At 37.3% G+C, this 20,905-nt stretch overlaps 2 protein-coding genes across 12 annotated transcripts in view; both read left to right on the forward strand.

Moving 5' to 3' along the window:
* Positions 1 to 14,098, forward strand: part of LOC127119022 (general transcription and DNA repair factor IIH subunit TFB5-like) — a 34,358-nt gene extending 20,260 nt beyond the window's left edge. For 3 of the 11 annotated variants that reach the window (XM_051049235.1, XM_051049236.1, XM_051049238.1), the window contains exons 3-4: positions 12,948 to 13,079; positions 13,740 to 14,098. In XM_051049235.1, the coding sequence (XP_050905192.1) occupies positions 13,045 to 13,079; positions 13,740 to 13,917 (213 nt within the window). In that variant the 5' untranslated portion in view covers positions 12,948 to 13,044 and the 3' untranslated portion in view covers positions 13,918 to 14,098. Of the gene's footprint in view, positions 1 to 12,231; positions 12,526 to 12,682; positions 12,788 to 12,888; positions 13,080 to 13,739 lie in introns of those variants that run through there. The other 8 variants (XM_051049244.1, XM_051049243.1, XM_051049242.1 and 5 more) reach the window with 5 other exon arrangements.
* LOC127122745 (glutamyl-tRNA(Gln) amidotransferase subunit B, chloroplastic/mitochondrial) lies at positions 14,084 to 19,928 on the forward strand. Its single transcript, XM_051053033.1, has 9 exons — positions 14,084 to 14,154; positions 14,695 to 15,181; positions 15,507 to 15,716; positions 16,406 to 16,546; positions 16,681 to 16,884; positions 18,491 to 18,688; positions 19,252 to 19,320; positions 19,499 to 19,615; positions 19,702 to 19,928. The coding sequence occupies exons 1-9, from the start codon at positions 14,084 to 14,086 to the stop codon at positions 19,780 to 19,782; spliced, it is 1,578 nt and encodes a 525-aa protein (XP_050908990.1). The 3' UTR covers positions 19,783 to 19,928.
* Positions 19,929 to 20,905: the final 977 nt, after the last annotated feature.

Consider the following 20,905-nt stretch of genomic DNA (forward strand, 5'->3'; position numbering starts at 1 on the left):
ATTAATGATGATAAATGCACAAAGGCACACATAAGCAAATATGCACAGATGAATCAAGCAATCAGACAAACAAGTCAATTAGCACACACTATATACAAGCAATTAGGCTCAAGCAAGGTTAGACTTTAAAGTCAACTGGAATGGGGTATGTTGTGCTCTTAACCTTAACATTGAGAGTTAAGGTGAAGCAAATGAAATGGAGATGAGGGGTGTGCCTCATAGCTCTTATCCCTGACCTGGGAGAGCTTTAAACAATAGAATGTGTGAGAGTTCAGAAAGTTGGAACTCTTCTCCACAAGTGATTTGACTCTATAAGATCTTGGGTTAATATCCACAATGCATCAACATGTTATGTGAGCAAAAGGATGACACACTGAATAGCAGGAGATGGATTACACATCTCTTTTATCTGTCAATTGCCTTATCAAAGGACTTTTCCTGCTTAGCACAAAAATAAACACACAAGAACATGGCCTCTTAAGGAGGGCTTCAGACAGGTGCCTGCCCAAGTAACAGGACAGGTCTTCCAGACTACATGAAGAAGAGAGGTTATACCTAAGTGGTTAAGCAACCAAGCAAAAGCAAGTTCAAATTGAACTTAAGCAACTTATGTACCTGTTGAAACATCAAACAAATCAGTATACAACTCAGACAATCAAACAACAATCAATATCAACAGTCAAACCCAATAAGCAAAGGCATAAGCCACAAGTCAAACTCAAATGAGTTATCAACCCTACAAAACACACAATGTTAGTAGTCAAAAGAAAACATCAAATGCTCAAGTGATGGAGCATCATGAACCATTTAACTTGGATGTTCAACCTGAAATCAAAGCTCAAACATGAGAGGCAAACCACTAGGTCAAAGCCTAGGGTCAAAGATGGAGAAAAAATTTAAAACAGAAGCTGAAAATTAACATGAATCAACTTCAAACACATCTTGAAACAATTCAAAAGGTCTCACATCAATATCATATACCAAATCCATTTCATGATCAATTGAAGTTCAAGGCAATTTTAAAGCTCAAATGTGACCAACCAGAATGAAAACTCTCAATTAAATCAGAAATCAAGCAAATAATTCCAAGAAAATTCATGCTCATTCACAACATCCATAATATGCATCACACAAAAAATCAGAGCATTTGGAGATCAATAGGCAAGGCAAACACATCACATAAGATGAACCAACAAAGGTGTGACACAAATTGTCACACCTACATTCACATGATCATAAAACAGAAACTACAAATGGCAAAAATACCAAATCAACACTAAAATGTCAAGCAAAGTGTCTAGTTTCAACATGTAAAATTTCAGATTCATTGGATAAAAACTCAGCATTTCACAAATGAAGAAGCAAGGCAAGGTACAAGTAGCATACATGTTCACAAATCCTAGGGCAAATTATTTTCCAGCCATGCACAATTTATGGAAAAATGATGAAAAAATAATAGACACAAAATGGGTCATGATGCAAAAAACCACATATTTTTTGGAGCAATTTTCAATTTAATATGATTTTCTAAAGATTGAAATGAAATTGAAATAAAAATTGAAATAAAAATTGAAACAAGAAATGGATTAATTGAATTTATTTATTTAATTTGAAATATGGCTGTTGGCGCCAAGACCATACGCTGCGTTTCACTTAAAATGGCTCTGGCCAATTAGAGCGATGCATGCAACCAATAGCGCGCTAACCCTAACAAACAATAGGAAACGCTAAGTCGTGGCCAAAACTGGATTGAAACCATGGCCAAATATCCTGAACTTCTTCTTCTCCAGCTCGCGCGCATGAACAGTGGAATCAACATGAACATCAAGAACATTTTCTCCAGTTTTTAAAATCAATCATATCAACATGTAGCCTAAACATCCTAGATCACGAATCAAGCATTGGCTAAGCATATAACATCATACATCAAGTGAATCGAGCAAATCAAGTTTCATCATCAAGACTTTAAACAATCGAATCTCAGTCAATAATGCATGGATTTCAGTGATTCAAAGCTCAGAACAACCACAACAACGAGATCTACAACATTAGCATAAGCAATTTGAGAAAAGAGAGAAACGATTTCGTGACCTCTTGAAGTGCAGCTTTGAAATTCAATGAAATCAGGCCTTGCAATGCTCAAATGATCTTCTATGCAGCTTGTACAAGTGTTTGGAAGGAAGGTGGAGGCTCAATTGCACACGATTCAACAGAATTTTGATTTCACCATTGATGAGTTCAAGCTTCAAGCTGCTTCAAACTGCACGAATTGCTATGGATCTTCCTTCAAACTTGCTCCATGATGCTTCCAAATGATGAATCAAGTAATGGATTGTGCTTTGGTTTGAAGAAAATGAGAGAAAATTTTGAGAGAAAAAGTGTGAAAAATTTTGAGATCTGAAAATTGTGTGTGTTCTCTGCTGAAAACAGTTAGGGTTTGTGTTATATACTCCCTCCTAATCATGCTCTTAATCATGCTTAAGCAAATGCTAATGGTAATTAGTGAAATGAGGTGTTTATGCAAAATGACAATTTCACCCTATGCATGAAAATGCATGGTGAATAGTGCACGAAATCACTTTAATTTCACTTAAAAAAACATTTTGGAGCTATTGGCAATGTTAGAATGTTCAAATAATTGGCCAATTTTAAACTTTAAAAATTCCCTCCAAAAATCAAGTGAAATGGCAAATGATTATGTGATGACAATTGATGAAATGCAATGCATGATTTGGAAACTATAGGTCAAAATGAGAATTTAGCAAAAAGAACCACTTGATTTGGAGCTTTGGTTGAGAAGTTATGCACATTTGAATCTTCAAGCATCCTTTGTCAAGTTTTGATCATATCTTCTTACCCACACATGATAAATTGATGATCTTGGACTTTTTGGAAATGGGAAAGAAAGATCTACAACTTTCATGTTCAACAAAGTTTCATTTGAAGCATTTTTGGTCATGTAATTTGAAGTTGAAGTTAGGTTAAAACCTTTCCATTTTTGGCAAATTCAAATTATAGGTCACTTTCTATTTTTGGAAAGTTTTGACCTGACTTTATTTTCTTCAATGTTGATGTTTGAAATGTCAAATGAGACTTGTTTGAACATGAATGAAGTATTTCTAATCACTTCCCACCTTCAAATCCACTGTTGACTTGGCAGTTGACTTTCTAGGTCTTCAGATGACCTGACAATGTTCAGATGAATTTCAAGCCTCCACCACTTGGGATTTTGATTCAAAATGACATCATAGCTCATATGAAGTCTTGATAATGACTGTGGGGTCCAAATTCTCAAGAATGGCTACCATCTATTGCTCAATGACTGCCTTTGACTGCTTTGACCTGTGATTGCTTCATCTGCAAGACAAAGGTTAGATGACATATTTTTGTACTTTTGGTTAGTAGTAACAAGAAAAGCAATTTTATACAAATGCAACACATGCTTGGTGATCAAGAAATCACTCTCAACAAGATAACCCACTCACAGGGAAGGAGGCAAGGTGTATAATGATCCTTGAGGCAATGCAATGATATGATATGATGCCATGAGGGATCTTAGGCACAAAATTGGGGTCTTACAGATGCCCCTATTTAAGGTCATTCTAGCCGGAGAAGTGAAGTTTAGAAATCTTCATCTCGACGTGGTAGAATGGGCTTAAATAACAGTAATGAGACAAATTTTGGTCCCTAAGAGACCTCATGATGCAGATGTATGCATGCAAAAGAAACAACCCTGTGGGGGATAGTGATCCACAAAGAAGAAAAGACGATCCATCGGAGTAATACACTCACCAGGAACAGAGACTCTAACAGGACTCTCATGGGGATAAGAAAAAGAAAAAGAGTGCGTGAGCAGGACACGACTCTGAATTTAGGGGAAAACTGACACAACATGAACAAGACACGACTGGACCGGAGACCTCACTGGGGAGTAAAGGACTCACACTAGGGAAAGAAGAATTCCAAAGGAAAACACATCCATTGGAAAGACTCAAGCTGATTCAAACTATCCACAAAGGATACTTCGGATAAAAATCCGGACTCGGACCAGGGAAAAGATTCACAAAGAACCTCCCTGCCGGGAAAAATTGCATATATTGGGGAAAACGCCAATACAGCAAGAGGGTAAGAATCACCACAAGAAACTCCACTAGAGAAACTCTAACAAAGGGACTCTCCTGGGAAAGCAACAAAGAAATGAGGCGTTACCGGTATAAGGGTAACAACTCAGGTATAATGAATATCTAAGACCGGTATAAGGGTGAGAGATATCAATCAACCAAACATCTGAGAAAGACCTGAAAACGGTACATTAACTCAGGAAAATCTGACTCTACAGGGGACCAAGGTCATAATAGGGAGCAAAAAGGAGGGAACACCAGGGATACCGGTTACTGGGTATATAATAGGTGACCGACCAAAAACGTGAATTGGTATATATGCCAAAACACTCATCATCCGAAAGGAGGGCTTGAAAAAGCAAATCGACTTACAGGATGGACATTCGACTCCACAACGGGAAAACGAATCTTGCTCAAATGGGAACAACCCAAAGAGTGCATGAGATATAATATCCATTACCGTCAGAACATGGATAGTATACTCGCATGAGATATATTATCTATTACCGTCAGAACGTAGACAATATACTCGCATGGAAGGAAACACCAGGGATACCGGTTACTGGGTATATAATAGGTGACCTACCGAAGACGTGAATTGGTATATATGCCAAGACACTCATCATCCAAAACACAAACTTGTTCAAGGATGGATATTCGATTCTACAAAGAATACGAATCTTACTCTACTGGGGAAAATCAACAAAGGACTCCAACCAAAGAGTGAATGAGATATATTATTCATTACCGTCAGAACGTGAATAATATACTCGAAAAGGAAGAGACACCAGAGATACCGGTTACAGGGTATATAATAGGTGGCCAACCAAAAAGAGAGACAATCGTTACCAACAACAACAGGGTAAACGAAAGATAACTCACAGGGGATAAATTGCAAGCATCCAGCAATCATCCAAGAAACAAACAAAATATTCGATTCCGCAAAAGGAAATAACGAATCTTACTCGACTGAGGAAACACAACAGGCTTCGACTGAAGAGTGCATGAGATATATTATCCATTACCGTCAGAACGTGGATAACATACTCGCATGGAAGATTATCCACAACCGGTTACTGGGTTAATAAAGGATAAATCAACCGAAAAGAAAGGCATCGGGATACCAAAACTAGGTATATAATGATGACCAATCAAAGGGAGCAACAATCATTACCAAGCAAACGGGTAAATGAAAGAAGACTCGCTGGGGATGAATTGCATAAACAGCAATTATCCACAAGGACTTACTGGGGACACAATTGCTAGCAAACGGCAATTACCCAGAAGCAAGGAGGGAATATCAACATCGAATATTGAATGAAGATAACCACAAAGAGTAACCACCATCGTTTAGGATGAACAACAAGGTTAACTCTGCAAAGAGGAGAAATTAGGGTTTACAACTACCGAATACGGGGTAGAAAACCAAAGACTCAACTGGGGATAGAATTGCTAGCATCCGGCAATTATCCACAAGAAAGCACAGACTCCGTTGGGGATAAAACCACAACAGCACAAAATCCACCATCAACCAGCACGAACCACAAAGGTTACCTCTGCTAGGGGAAAAGAGATAGGACTTACAACTACCGAATACGGGGTAGTAGCCAACAACTCTGATGAGGATAAAAAGAAGGGTTTACATCTACCGAATACGGGGTAGAAAACCACAACTCCGCGTGGGGAATGAAGGAAATCACAAATCCGCACGGGAAATAGAAATAGGGTTTATAACAAACCACCAACTGCTGAGGAGCAGAAAAACTAGGATTTACGACCACCGACTACTGGGTAGAAAACCAACCAACTCTTGCTGAGGAATAAAAGGTATATAACCACAAATTCCGCCAAGAGGAAAAGGAACATAGGACTTACAACTACCGGTATAAGGGTAGAGGCCCAAAAGATTCCGCTGGGGATAAAAAGAATTATTGCCGGTTACTGGGCAATTCGTTCATTTATTCCACAGGGAAGCACAAGAAACAGTTGACAAATAGCCAATTCGGGATCAATCCGAACAGACAGACTGAATCAAGACTCATCCTAATGAAGATATAACTCAATAGGAGGATCCATCCCAATATATGTGTTGGGAGGACACGGAAAAAACCGTCATCCACGAGGATATATCTCAGTGGGGAATTGCAGAATGAAAGACAGACACTTTCTGCTTATGGGGCTGACTCTATATTGAGAGATTAAACACCCGACATTTGCCTGGGGAGGATCTATAAAGAGATCTATATCACCCATTAGCAAGAGACAACAAACAAAAGGTATATGGCAAAACGCAACATGAATATCTGAATGTTTATAAGTATGCATGAATATGCGTGATTTATGTTTGATGAATGCTGACAAAACAGACATATCTAACACAAACAGGATCCAGGAATCAAACGCCCGGTACTACAATTCCAGGGGAATAACCAAACTGGAAAGCCAATCTGCTGGAGATCTTCAAGCTACAAAGCAAAGATCTGCTGGGAGGCAAAAGAGGTCAGAGATCACAAAATCTCTGAGTGATGGATCAACAATCAACCCAACTGGGGTACAGAAAGTCACAACAGGCATAAACAACCACAAAGACAAATCCGTTGGGGAGAAGGAGAAATCCCAAGATATCTGCAGGGGAATTCTCAGCATCAACTGGGAAACAAAAGTTCACTGCTCAGGCGAAAACCGCCACGAAAGCAACTCCAAATAACTCCGCTGGGGAACAACCCACAAAGGGAGAACAAATCATCCATGTAGAATCTAACTGCACAAGCAACTCTACTGGGTATATTGTCAGCCATTCCATTGGGGAACACATCCACTGAGGAAGGATAGATCGCACAAGTAGATTCTGCAACAAGCCACTCTACTAGGGATCAAAAGCATCAAGGAGATCAACCAAATCTATGGATGATAGATCACCAACCACCCCACTGGGGAAAACAGCTCTGGCGGGGATCCTGACTATGTTGGGGATACCAACTCTGGCGGGGACTCCGGGGAAATCACACAGATATAATCCACCATACCACAAATCTACTGGCGTCTCCACTGGGGAATCCACTAGGGAATCCACTGGGAATAAGGAGGAGAGCTGGGGATCAACCACCCAATGCTTAACCTTCCAAGAATAAACCCACAACTGCCGAGGAGGAAAATAAACACTGCTCTGCTGAAGGGATAAGAGGTAAAAATCTCAACAAGCACTCCGATGGGGAGATATAGCATCAAATGCAGTATATCATATCAACAACCCTGGCGACAGTGCTGAGGAGAGAAGCAACAACTCCGCTGGCGACTGCACTGGGGAGAGTGATGGGGTACCGGGGTCTCAAACCACCTACTACCGAATCTTCCAAAGGAAAGCACCCATGCTGGGGAGAAAAAATGTTGGAGAAGAAAACGAAGTCTTCAACAAGCACTCTGCTTGGGGAACAAAATCTTAACAGAGGCTCTGCTTGGGGGACAACCCCAACAACAAATCTGGAGAAAGAGAATACAACCATGCCAGGAATATGAACAAATGTCTTACCTGTTGGAAATCACGCCACCCTTGGGAGAGCACTGAGAAATTCTTGAGTATCCTTTCATCATAGTGAATGTTCACTTTGTTTAAAACAACAAATTGAAAATTTTATTTGTTTAAAACAATGACATTTTATCAATTAAAACATGCAAAACATTTGTTGAATCGAAACAAATAAGAGTGCAAATAATTGGATAAAAGCTCAAATTGATTTGATGGAATGGTAGCCTGCAAAGGGCAAGACTTCATAGATCTGTACAAATTTGAAATCAGTGATATATATTGGAAGAGGGCTACATTGAACATAATGATCCTTTCTCTACCAATTTGAATCTCGATGTATTCGAAGCTTCAGTTGACGACGAATCGAGAATCTCTGACGAAAAGACGGTTGTGGAACAGAAAGTCTTATCAGGATGCAGTTACTTGCCAAATCCCTAATTTTTGCCTAGATTTCCCCAGGGTGAGGTACTCAATCTAGCGGGATACAAATATTCTTTTTTTTATGTCTCTAACTTTTGCCTGGATCGCCCTTGCGGGTTCTCCACCGAGACGCTCATTTTTGCCTAAGCCGCCCTTTCGGGTTTTCAACTTAGCGAGCTATTCTGTTTTTCTTACTCTTTTTTCTTTTTAGGCAAAGTATTTCTTGACTGCATATGAATTCACAGGACGAGTGAAATCCTCCCCATCCATTGTTGTAAGCATCAAAGCACCGCCTGAAAAGGCTCTCTTAACAACATATGGACCTTCATAGTTTGGAGTCCACTTGCCCCTGGAATCGGGCGCGAGAGACAAGACTTTCTTGAGCACGAGGTCACCTTCTCGGAACACACGAGGCTTGACCTTCTTATCGAATGCTTTCTTCATTCTCTGCTGATATAACTGACCATGGCACATGGCAGTCAATCGCTTCTCTTCAATCAAATTCAGTTGGTCATAACGACTCTGAATCCATTCAGCATCAGTCGACTTAGCTTCCATCAAGACTCTCATTGATGGGATCTCCACCTCCACTGGGAGCACAACCTCCATGCCGTAAACAAGAGAGAAAGGGGTTGCCCCTGTCGAAGTGCGTACAGATGTACGATAACCATGCAAAGCAAATGGCAACATCTCATGCCAATCTTTATGCGTAACTGTCATCTTCTGGATAATCTTCTTGATATTCTTATTAGCAGCTTCAACAGCCCCATTCATCTTAGGTCTGTAAGGAGAGGAATTATGGTGTGCAATCTTGAACTCAGCGCATAACTCATCCATCATCTTGTTATTCAGATTAGATCCATTATCAGTAATGATCTTATCTGGCACACCATAACGGCAAATCAGTAATGATCTTATCTGAGTGTTGGTGACCTTATGTCAATCAGTCTTTCTAGCTTGAGCTTAAAACTCTTGCATTCCTTGATGGAGTGCCCCATTGTCCCAGTATGGTATTCGCACATGACCTTCGGATGATCTTCTTCAAAGATTAAACTCTTTTTGTTAATCAATCCTCGCACCAAGGCTTTCAGCGCTAAGCAAGAATCCAAGTCATGTCCCAATGCTCCTTTATGGAATTCACATGTTGCATTTGGATTGTACCATGGCAGGTACGGTGACACAGGTGTGAGAGCTCGAGGGGTCACCAAAGCATTTTGGATCAGTTGCGGATAGAGCTTGCTATATGGCACCGGAATCGAGTCATTGTGATCCTTGTTCCTCTTGTTCTGATTCTAATTTTTGTTTTGAACCTGAATTTGGTGACTTTGAGGAGCAATAGCCAGAGGATGTTGATGATGACGCCTTGAGGGAGGTCCATATACTGGTAAATGAGGAGTTCCCACATAACATTTCCCTTGACTTGGGGTAACACCAGATGGATGTGGCGTAGTAGCTCTCTTTGTTGCAGCAGTGTATATTGGGTGACCCTCTTTTCCCAACAAGACTTGCAGGGTTTCCAAGACCCATCTCATTTGGATCTTCAAAAGATTAAGTTCCTCATTCAGTGCTTCTTGGCTTTTCCTTAGCTCGTCCATCATCTCCTGAGACATGGTTCTTTGTTCTAAACGCGTGTTAGGAATCACTTTGCTGATCACGGACAAAGGATGGATGAGTTTTTTTGGTATTTTGTCTGGAAAATGACATGCGTTATGATGAGATGCAAATGCAATGGATGAATGCAATGCAAGCCATGCATATTTGTGTTTTTTCTTCAATACACGGGTTCAAAAGTCCGAGGTACTGATAAATTTGATTGCTTTTCCAAAACGGGGTTCTCACCGGGTATGATCTAGGGCTTTATTACAAAGGATCCCCAGAGTCATTGATTCACAAGACTGTTTGACGCTTACGGGAAATACTTCCCGGTCGTCAACTCCATCAAGGGAATCTATTCTGGGTGAGGTTCTCGTACCGACCCTTACGAAGTATTCACCTCGGGAGTCCGTACTACGCAACCATCGACTGGGTTCTAGACAGGATACTCAGAGTCATGGATTCAAAAGACTGTTTGACGCTTACGGAAAATACTTTCCGGTCATCAACTCCATCTGGAGAATCTATTCTGAGCGAGGTTCTCGTATCGATCCTTACGAGGTATCCACCTCAGGAATCCATACTACGCAACCATCATTTCTAGTTGGCCAAAGGTTTAATGTTCTAAAAGGTCCTTAGAGTCATGGACCCCTTTGAAACATCGACGCTTACGAGGTATACACCTCGGGCGACAATATTTGCAAAAGGATCTACTCTAAGTGAGGTTCTCGTACCGACCCTTACGAAGTATTCACCTCGGGAGTCCGTACTACTCAACCATCGTCCTACCTTATGTGTTTTTTTTCACTCTAGACTCGGGTGTAGAGTCTTTCCCACATGGTTTGCAATCAAAAACCCAAATACCAACACATTGGAACCAATATACAACAAATATATCAATATAATAATAAAGATAATAGAAAGCAATAAATAAGGAAAAGCCACACAATTAAACAAACAAAGGCACACAGACGTCCTAACTAGGCTTGACTCGCTTAGGATTGGGTGTTGTCCCCAGCAGAGTCGCCATCTGTCGCACCTCGAAAAAATGGGGATACGACTTCAAAGCGAAGCGCGATCGCACGCTCGCAATGATGGACTGAACAGAGTCGCCACCGAACTTTATTTATTCCTAAAAAGGAAAGGGGAAATATCGATAAAACCCAAGACAAAAGAAAAGGATAAGATATGGTCATCGCAACCAATATCAGGGTTCGGGAGTCGATTACGCAAGGGGAAGGTATTAGCACCCCTCACGTCCGTTGTACTCAACGGGAACCATTAGGTCAGTTGTGTGCATTGATGTTAGTTTGAAATGTTAGGCTTTTCAAGTTATTAAGTGGGAAAGAAAGAAATAGAAGAAAGGAAAATGTTTTTGGATTTTTGACGAAGGACTAAACCTAAGTTTTTTATTAGTGGGCCTGACAAGATTTAAAAATCCTGCTCCTACGTATCTCAAAAGAGAAATCAAGGCTTACGTAGTTCTGGGTAGAAAAATGTTTGTTTGTTGGTCGATTTTAGCGAAAGCTATCCTGTATTAATCGACGAAAACATTGTTTTACCCAAAACAGATGAGGAGTGGACGCATACCACACATCGAACGGATTTATAAATCTACATTCGGAAAAGCGTCATTATCTCTACTCAACAATCGTGGCCGAAACATTATTTTGTATCACTTAAGACAAGATACCTTTCATTTATAAAAAAAGATTTTTGATTAATCGCACGGCGGCGAGAAAAGAATTTGATTGGTTGGATGTATTTTGAGTGATGACGAGAACTTGGATGAGCGAGATATACATCTCGAATCCTAGCCTTAGGAGTGCATGGTATACACCATGTTCCATTTCCATCTTTATTAAAAAAGTTAAGATAGGAATTAAGTATTTTTGGAATTTGACTGGGAAAGGGTTTGAAGAAACCGCATTGACAAATTTAGGCGATGACGAGAGTTAAGATTGGCGAGGCATACGTCTCGAATCTTAACCTCAGGAGTGCAAGAGAACCGGCTCATTGTAAGAAAGCCCAAGAGTAAGCTATGTGAGGTTGACGGCGATGCTTTAAAAAAGCAATCGACTTACAAGGGTGTGAAAAAGGGCTCGATATTAAATCGAGAAAATATGATTTTTATAAGTTAAAAAATGGTTTCGAATGCATGGTGCAATTAAAAGAAAAAAACAAATCATATTATTAAACAATAAATAAAAAAAGAAATATGAATAATAAAGCATAAATATAAGAGAAAATATTAAAAGAAAGAAAAACAACACCTAGGAGTATCGAACCCACTACACTAAAAATCTAGAAGCCACTTCCCTCCACCAGGCCACTTACTAACTAACTGATATTTTAATGCTAACCTTAATATATAAACTAACATAAACTAAAAAACGAATTAAAATAAAAAACTAAATAAAAAAAAACAGTTAGTCTAACCTAATTAAAAACCAGCCGCTTGGCTGTTGGTTTTTTCAAAAAGAGAAATGGATTGGGAATACCAGTGGTAATTAAGTCCTAATTAAGTTCTAATTTAAAGCATGCTTTTTTTTTTGTTTTCTTTTTATTTTAAAATAACAATAAATGAATAAAAAGTGATAATGAAATAGTAATGAACAAAAATCTTTCAATCTCCTCTCTCGTGTCCTTCCGTCTCTCACCTTCTCATTTTTTCGTCCCCTTCTCTGAATCGCTCTCTCTCAGAAACCCAATCGCCCTCACGAACTCACCTCTCAAACTCTGTCTCGTCCTCTCAACTCACAATCTCACTTAATCGTTACCAACTAAACTCTCTCAAACTCAGACATTCGTTCGAATTCACATGCTCAACAAAAGAAAATCTCACCTTTGGCGACGACGAATCAGGTGAGCTTAAATCTTCCTCCTCAATACTGTTTTTTTGATTTGGGATTTTAGGGTTTGTGGTCTCTTGTTCGCTGTTTCCCTTTTTTGTTTATGGCCGCCTCCCTCTCAAATTTTCGTCTCCCTCTCTGAATCGCTCTGCTTCCTATTTATCTCACAGATTAGGGTTTCAAAAGTGTAATTGGTGTTCAAAGGAGCATCCTGCAAAATCCTCTTTCATGTGCTCAGCTTGGATCGGCCTATTTTGATGCTAAAACCGAAAACGGTAATGCGGACTCCTGCTTTCTCTTCGCTTTTGTCCTCATGCTAATTTGGGAATTCCTTTTGAATTTTAACAGCTTTAATTAATTACCTGTGTTACTGCAGTGAAAATGGAGCATTGGTTTCGGTTCCGTTCTATTACCGTTTTTCTGTTTCTGTTTTAGGTACCGGTAATAGATCCTCGTTTGCCGGAGCCGCCCTGCAAAAGAATTGCCTGCAGCAGATCTGTATTCTTCTATTACTATCTTTTCAGCCATTATCATGGTCAATGCAACAAAAGGCGTCTTCATTTCCTGGTTTCTTCCTATCACTCACTCTTTCCTTTCAATTTTAATCACCTTTTTCCTCTATGCCAAATACTCAATTTCAAACCTTGGGCCAGTTTGTTTTAGCTTTAAAAAATGAATTTTTTCTTTGTATTTTTGAAAATGGATTTTGCAAAAATATTTTTCAAAATATTACAAGTTTTTCTAAATTTATTTTTTTTATATTAAAAGATTGAATTGTTCATTGTATAACATAAATATACATTAGATCAAAACATAGTTAAAATCACAATTTTTAAAAAAAATTATATCTCAAAAATGATTTTTAGAAAAAGCTATTTGAAATAGCTTCAAAATTAAGTGATTTTTTGAAATTTTGATATCCAAAAAAAATTTCCATAAAATGATAAAGTACCTAAAATAAAATTTTAAGAATAACTATGTAAACAAAATTTTCATTTGAAGTTTTTATGAAAAGTTTTTTTGTAAATTTTTTTTACACTAAAATATATAACACTATAAAAATCATTTTTAAAAAAAACCAAAACAAACGGCCCCTTCTTTCCTGAAAGTTGATTTTTTCTTGCAATTTTGTTGCCATTTACAATATTTTAGGGGTTTTCACCTACTTGATCTTTATTAGCATCTAATTTGTAATAATAGGTATTTTTTTTTGTTGTTATTGTGCAGTGACATACCTATGGCTCAATATATCATAAATATGAATGCTTCAATGCCTGCATGTGACAAGTTCATAATACATGTCTTGGATAGTACTCACATGTTTGTTCAACCCCATGTCGAGCTAATGATTCGGAGTCAAATCGCAAAGTTTAGAGAAGACAATACATATGTCAAGCCTTCTTGATTCAATTTCAATTTCATCTTAGGAATATATATGTTATTTTAGTTCTTTATCATGTTGGAAAACACTCTTCTATTGATGTTGATGTTGAAATGCCTTTTGAAAAGTTGTATAGACACATGATACAACTATTTTGGTTAAATTCATAAGGAACTGGTGCACTATAAACATGACCAACTTGATAGCATCTATGTTCAGCAGCATGAGTGTGTACACTGTGTATATTGACTTTGAAGTTGTGTTTGTTAAGACTTTCTCGAGCATTTCTCGGCAGAGAGAGCTGAAATAGTAGAGGAATGTTAAAACTATTGGAAAGAGGTTATCTAATTAAAATGTGTCTTCTAGTTTTGGCATTTCAGGTATTATGGCTTGATTGTAAACTACTCTTTTACATGATGTTGTGTTTATATAAGATGCTTACAAAAGTGAATCATGTCTGAAAATTGACAGCACCCCTTAACAGCTTGTCAACATGAGGAAGCTCTTGTCTATATAAAGTTCTTTACATGATATTATGCTTTCTCTGTCATTGCAAATTTTAAGCTATTTATTATTATGATGATAATTTTATTATTCTTTCTATGCTGGTGTAGTGCAACCAAAAGTTGGGTAGAATAAAAAAATGATATGTAATATTACCTCATAAAAGGTCTACTGGATCTGATTTCGATCTTCTATTGATATTTGATGTAACTTAGTTTGTTGATTGCATATAGAAAAATTTCACATGCTCTGTATACATTGTGTCTTTCCTGTTTTGATTTTCTACACCAAATAAAGATTATTGGCTTACAATGCCTTATATTTTATTTTTGCTCTTCTACTTAAAATCCCAAAAGATTACGAAGCTGTCATTGGTATTGAAACTCATGTTCAGCTTTCTACACTCACCAAAGCCTTTTGTAGCTGTCCTTACAGTTATGGATCGTTTCCGAACAGTAGCATTTGTCCGGTTTGTATGGGTTTGCCTGGTGCTTTGCCTGTTTTGAACTCTAAGGTTATTGAGTTTGCTGTTAAACTGGGACTTGCTCTTAATTGCAACTTGGCTTTTAACTCCAAGTTTGATAGGAAACAGTATTTTTATCCTGATCTTCCAAAAGGGTATCAGATTTCTCAGTTTGATGTTCCGATTGCTGCTGCGGGTTTTCTTGATGTTGATATTCCTTTGGAGTTTGGTGGGGGACATAAGAGGTTTGGCATTACAAGGGTTCATATGGAAGAGGATGCAGGGAAGCTAATGCATGCTGAAAATGGAAATTTCTCTCAGGTACTGATTTATTGGTTTTGATATTTAATTAACTTCGGTTATTTCTTGCCATTTGTTTATCCTATCTATTTTACATTTAGATTGTGGTAAATGTGAGTGGGTGACCCACTGCATTTGTTCGTTGATACATTTATATTTATTTAAAGTATTTTGAAAAATCTTAAGTTTGATCAGTTTCATATACTTTTCCTGCATTGTGCATGTTTTGTAACATTAAATGCTTTGTTTCGCTCATTTTCCCGAATGATTACAACCAAAGGCTTGATAACTTTTATATCTATGATGATGATACAAGTATGTTAAGTTTGATGGTATTTTTTCACAGGTTGATCTAAATAGGGCAGGGGTACCTTTGCTAGAGATAGTTTCTGAGCCTGACATGAGAAATGGTATTGAAGCATCAGAATATGCAGCAGAATTACAGAGGTTGGTTAGGTATTTGGGAGTGAGCAATGGCAATATGCAAGAAGGTTCTCTTCGTTGTGATGTAAATGTATCAGTACGACCCATTGGGCAGTCAAAATTTGGGACAAAGGTATAAAAATGATTATAATCTTTTCATGCTGCACTCCATTTCATTATTAGGTAGCTTGTTGGTCTTGCCGTTCAAATTGCTTGGAAACTTTATTGATTCTGGCCTATGAAGCTTCGACATGCCATTCACATGGTGTGTTGCCGTGTCGGACAATGTTGTCCTTACTCTAATTATTCATTATCATTTTAGAAACTCGGAATAACCTGTTAGAGGTTATTTCACAATTGGTTCTGTTCTTTCCAAAGCCTGAGTCACATAAACAAGATAAAGTAGTTATTAGCTTTTTCGAACCGTATTGGTGTTTTGGGAGCAGTGGAAGTATTTGTAAGCAATTAGGTGAAGCGTGAGAAGTTTTGGGTGTTAATTACCTTGAAATGACATTTTCTCTATAAACCAATACATTTTACATTTGTGAAGGAAAGGAAATTTATTATCTGAGCCGATTAATTTGGTTTCGGTTTCCAAGAAAATATGTTATTGGACAAAGTTGTGAGCTTTTATCAACAATGAAAGATTAAAATGAAGAGTATTTCTTGCAAATTGATTTTTTGGAGTAAGAAAGTTGACTTGTCTATAGAAATAATGTACCACAAAAATGATTTTAATCGAGCTTTATGTTGCAATATAATATTACAAGTACATTATATTACCTATTTAGGTGCTAATATGATCAATTGTTGTTCTGGCAGGTTGAAGTAAAAAATTTAAACTCATTTGCGTCAATGAGCAGGGCTATTGATTTTGAAATTTCAAGGCAGGTATTACTTCATAGTCAAGGTCAAGAAGATCAAATAGTGCAGGAAACTCGACTCTGGGAAGAAGGTTCTCAGGTTAGTACTATATTGTGATATTGTTGTTGTTTACAATCTATTCTAGGAGTTGTAGCAGTTACAACTACAAGATAGCTTTCTTTTCCCTCATACTCTTTTTCTTAAAGAATAATAACTTTTGTTATTCTGTTTAGAGAACAATTACAATGAGAAAAAAGGAAGGCCTCGCTGATTATCGATATTTTCCAGAACCAGACCTTCCATCAGTAATCCTTTCCCAAGAATACGTGGATGCTATTCAAAATTGTTTACCGGAGCTTCCTGAAGAAAAACGTAGAAGATATGAAAAGATGGGATTAGGCATGCAAGATGTTCTTTTCCTAGCTAATGATAAAAATGTGAGTTACCTGCTGTTTTTCTGGCGTTACTAGATTCTTTACCAGTTGATGCACATTACTGAAAATATATGTTCTGATAGGACTAGAATTTAGATAAAGAAACTCAGGTATTATTTGGAATTTAGAATGAAATAGTCATTGAATCGAGCTAACATGCAAAATTGATAAACTCGTATTTATGTGTTCCTGTGTTTAATTGGTTCTCCGGTTTTGCATTTTTGGATTTTTTGTGTTTCTGCATTTCTCATATGCTGCCTTTGCTTGGTTCTGCTAGCAAGAGAAGCCTTATCCATTACAGTCATAGCATAAAATGTCCCAGTTCCTTTAAGCTCAATAATATACACACTTCCAATGTCATCATACTCAACAAGCTCTACAAACCTGAAATGACTAAGATAAGATTAGAATTATACCCCTTAGAAACCATGTGTTGATTGCATCCCACCCCACAGAACTAGAGTATGTGACTTAATTGGTGCACTTGTGCTCTCAAGACAATCACTAGTGGAACTGGTACCACTCTTTGTAGATGATTGATACTTATGCCATTAGGATGAGATTGTTAGCCGTGTTCTTATTTTCCAACTTTTTGGCTGTTGTTGCTATGGAAATGCAAAACAATGGACATTTGTAAAAAGCATGAATGATTGTTTGTTGCAATAGTAGCAGAGTATGGCTGCAATTTTTGTTGTGATATTTTAGTTTGTGTTTCTTTTATTCGTATGAAGACTCTTTATATTTTTTTGGAGCAGAATAACAGGACAAAGTGAAATAATTTCAGCTTTGTTGTTTAAAATTGCTTGAAATAAATTTTATGCAAATCAGGTTATGATTGCTTTATGGAGGCTGAATTCTACTGTTCACTATGATGATTTTGATGTTCAATTGCTGCCTTTAGAGAAGAATTAAATAATGTAACTTTGGAGTAGAAATAAAAGTAAAAAAAATATGAGTTTGGTTCTTAACTCCAAAATCAGTTCAAATGTAGCAACAGTTCGGTTCACATACAAAAAACAGGTCGGTTCACATAAAAAAAAACAGTTTGGTTCGTAAAGGATATGTTTGGTTTTGAACCAGTTTGACATGAAAATTCAGAACCCGGTGCACTGAACCTTAGAATTAGTTCAGTCCGGTTTGGGACAAATCATGAATGGTTTGTTTTGGTTTTACCGAACTGTTTTTGCCGTTTGGTTCGGCTTTCCTTTCTGAACGAACCGCGAATAGTCCTACCTGCCACTATTTATTCCTTTTCCTTTTCTATTCTATAGTCTACTCTTAAGTAGCTCACCCCTATCTATCTCTCCTAGCAATTTAGATACTGACAAGTGTTATATAGCTTTCGTTCTAAACTTGTAATCTTGCTTGAGATGGTGAATCATTTGTTGGAGTGTTTTTGTAAATGTAGGCAAAAGGTGCAAGACACTTAAACTTCGTGTATTTGCAGCACCAAAGAATTTTGATTGTTTAAATGCACAATGGTCAGAGATGCAACAAACTAACTAATGTGTTGAAAAATAAAAATGCTACACAGCTTAATGAAAGAGAATTCAATAAAGTCCAAAAGCTAATAATGACATGATTTGTGTTGTCTCAATGGATGTGTTAGATTGCAGAATTTTTTGATGCTACTCTTGCAAAGGGTGCTGATGCAAAGCTGGTTGCCAACTGGATAATGAGTGACATTGCCGCCTTCATGAAAAATGAAAAGCTGACCATAAATAACATAAAGCTTACACCTGAAGAGTTGTCCGAGTTGATAGGTTCCATTAAAGGTGGAATCATCAGTGGCAAGATTGGGAAGGAGGTATAGTTCACTTTTGCACTAATTATTACTGCATACTTATTTATATTGTTGTATGTCTAATCATATTCATATCTTTTAGCTTTTCTCATTTGTTTTTCCAGAGACTTAAATTCTGTGTGCATATTAATTGTGTGTTTATGGACCAAGGGGCTTAATTTATAAAATATGTTGACCAACAGTGATGTTTAATTATTGGGCTAATACTTTGTTCCTGTTAGAATCATGCACTGTTTTTGGAGGTTTATTGGATTGTGTAAATATAGTATTCAGGAAAATTGTTTCTTTGCATATATTACATTCATTAAACATATATTTTCCTTTCCATTCCTTTTCTGTTTCATCTAATGTATATATACCTTGTTTGTTTGTTAGTTAGACTTTACTAATGTCTTTCATGATGAGGTTTTGATTGACACGGTAATATACAATGGTTAGGCTCATGTGTTGTGCCTGCTTCATTCATTTGTCTGCATGGATTAGAAAAGAAGGAAAAACAATCAGATATCTGTTATTCTGGACTTTTTTGCATTCTGTATTTTTACAATTTGTTCATGTGTTTGCAGATACTATTTGAGCTGTTAGCCAAGGGTGGAAGTGTCAAGGAACTCATAGAAAAAAAGGATTTGGTTCAGGTTAGTCCCCACTCACGACTCACGCGTATTCCCCTGTAGTTTTGTCTGCCATGCCACGCATCAAGGCCTATAATCTGCATAAAAGCGCAAACTACTATCTTTTTTCTTAACCAAAAGTAAAGGGCTATCTCCACTCTTCTAAACACAGCTACATTGGATTATTATTTGGAAATGACAGATAGCAGATCCTGTTGAAATTGAAAAAATGGTGGACAAAGTGATTGCAGAGAATCCGAAACAGGTAGAGCAATATCGAGGAGGCAAAACTAAACTTCAAGGTTTTTTCGCAGGCCAGGTATGAACTTGTAGATCTGGAATAATTTAATGTTTTACTTTCCCCCTTTTATTATCATAGTTTGATTTACCTTTGTCCAAATGCAGGTGATGAAGGTATCTAAAGGCAAGGCAAATCCAGGTCTACTTAACAAGATTCTTTTGGTGAAATTGAATTCAAAAAGCTGATGTTAATAGATTGCTATATGCGTGTCTTCAATGAAGTGTTAGTGCTACTTAGTTAATCACTTGCATAACATGTGAGTGTTGATCAGTGATAAAATGTCACCTTGCACTAGACAAATTGGAAATGAAATATAAAATTGATTTCCATAGGGCTGCAGTAATTGCATTTCAACTGTTGATATTTCTCTGCTTTGTCCTAATTTTTTTTCTTTCTGTAGAGGATTAAAAGGTGAATTAGGCTCCCGTAGCATATGTGGCTTATTGCCCCCGATTAATTTATTGATTGAATATACGTTGATCCATCATTTTCTTGGATTATGCAATGAGAATAATTTGGTGTTCTCTATTGCCTAAACAATGATAAGAGAGCATATCTATTTGGATATAGGTATAGCCTATGTAGCACTGATATCTTTGAAAAAATGCGTGTTTATTTTTTAAAATTATTAGATGAATGTCGTCGTATTCGATGTGTCCGTGTGTAGCGGTGTATTTGTCACTTTATGATTTATTGATTAAACCAAAAGCAAAACTTACAAAGAATCGAGTTGCCACCGCACTTTTATTTATCCGAAGGAATGACTAAAAAGCGAACAAAAGCCTAAGAAGTTTTACACATAGAAAACTAATGAAAAGATCAGAGAATCTGGGTAAGGGGTAAATTACGCAATGAGAAGGTGTTAGGCACCCAAAACGTCCTAGGTACTCCTAGGGAGCCCTTTTCACACTTGTTGTACGAAATGTTATTTGTTTATGAAATATTTATTGTGCAAACATGATTGAAGGGATGGGAAAAAGAATATACAAATTTATTATTTTTGTGTTTGGATGGATAACCATTGCCTACGTACCTTTATAGGATCAAAACCTCGTAGTTCGGCTAAAAGATTTCCAAAATATGAGTGGGTTCATTTTAAACAACAAGTTCATCATGTGAGAAAAGCTTCAACTTGCTAGTGAGGGGTTAACCCTATAATAAACAAGGAAGTCTTACAATTCAATCACTAAGGACAAAAGGTGAGATTAACATCAACCAACTAGGATAAATCAAACTTATGGCTAATGTATGAAAACTTATCAAAGATGGACAAAGCCACAAAACAATTGAATGAGTTGGATTAACCAA

Source organism: Lathyrus oleraceus, chromosome 2 (assembly GCF_024323335.1).
Source record: "Lathyrus oleraceus cultivar Zhongwan6 chromosome 2, CAAS_Psat_ZW6_1.0, whole genome shotgun sequence".
NCBI lineage: Eukaryota > Viridiplantae > Streptophyta > Magnoliopsida > Fabales > Fabaceae > Lathyrus > Lathyrus oleraceus.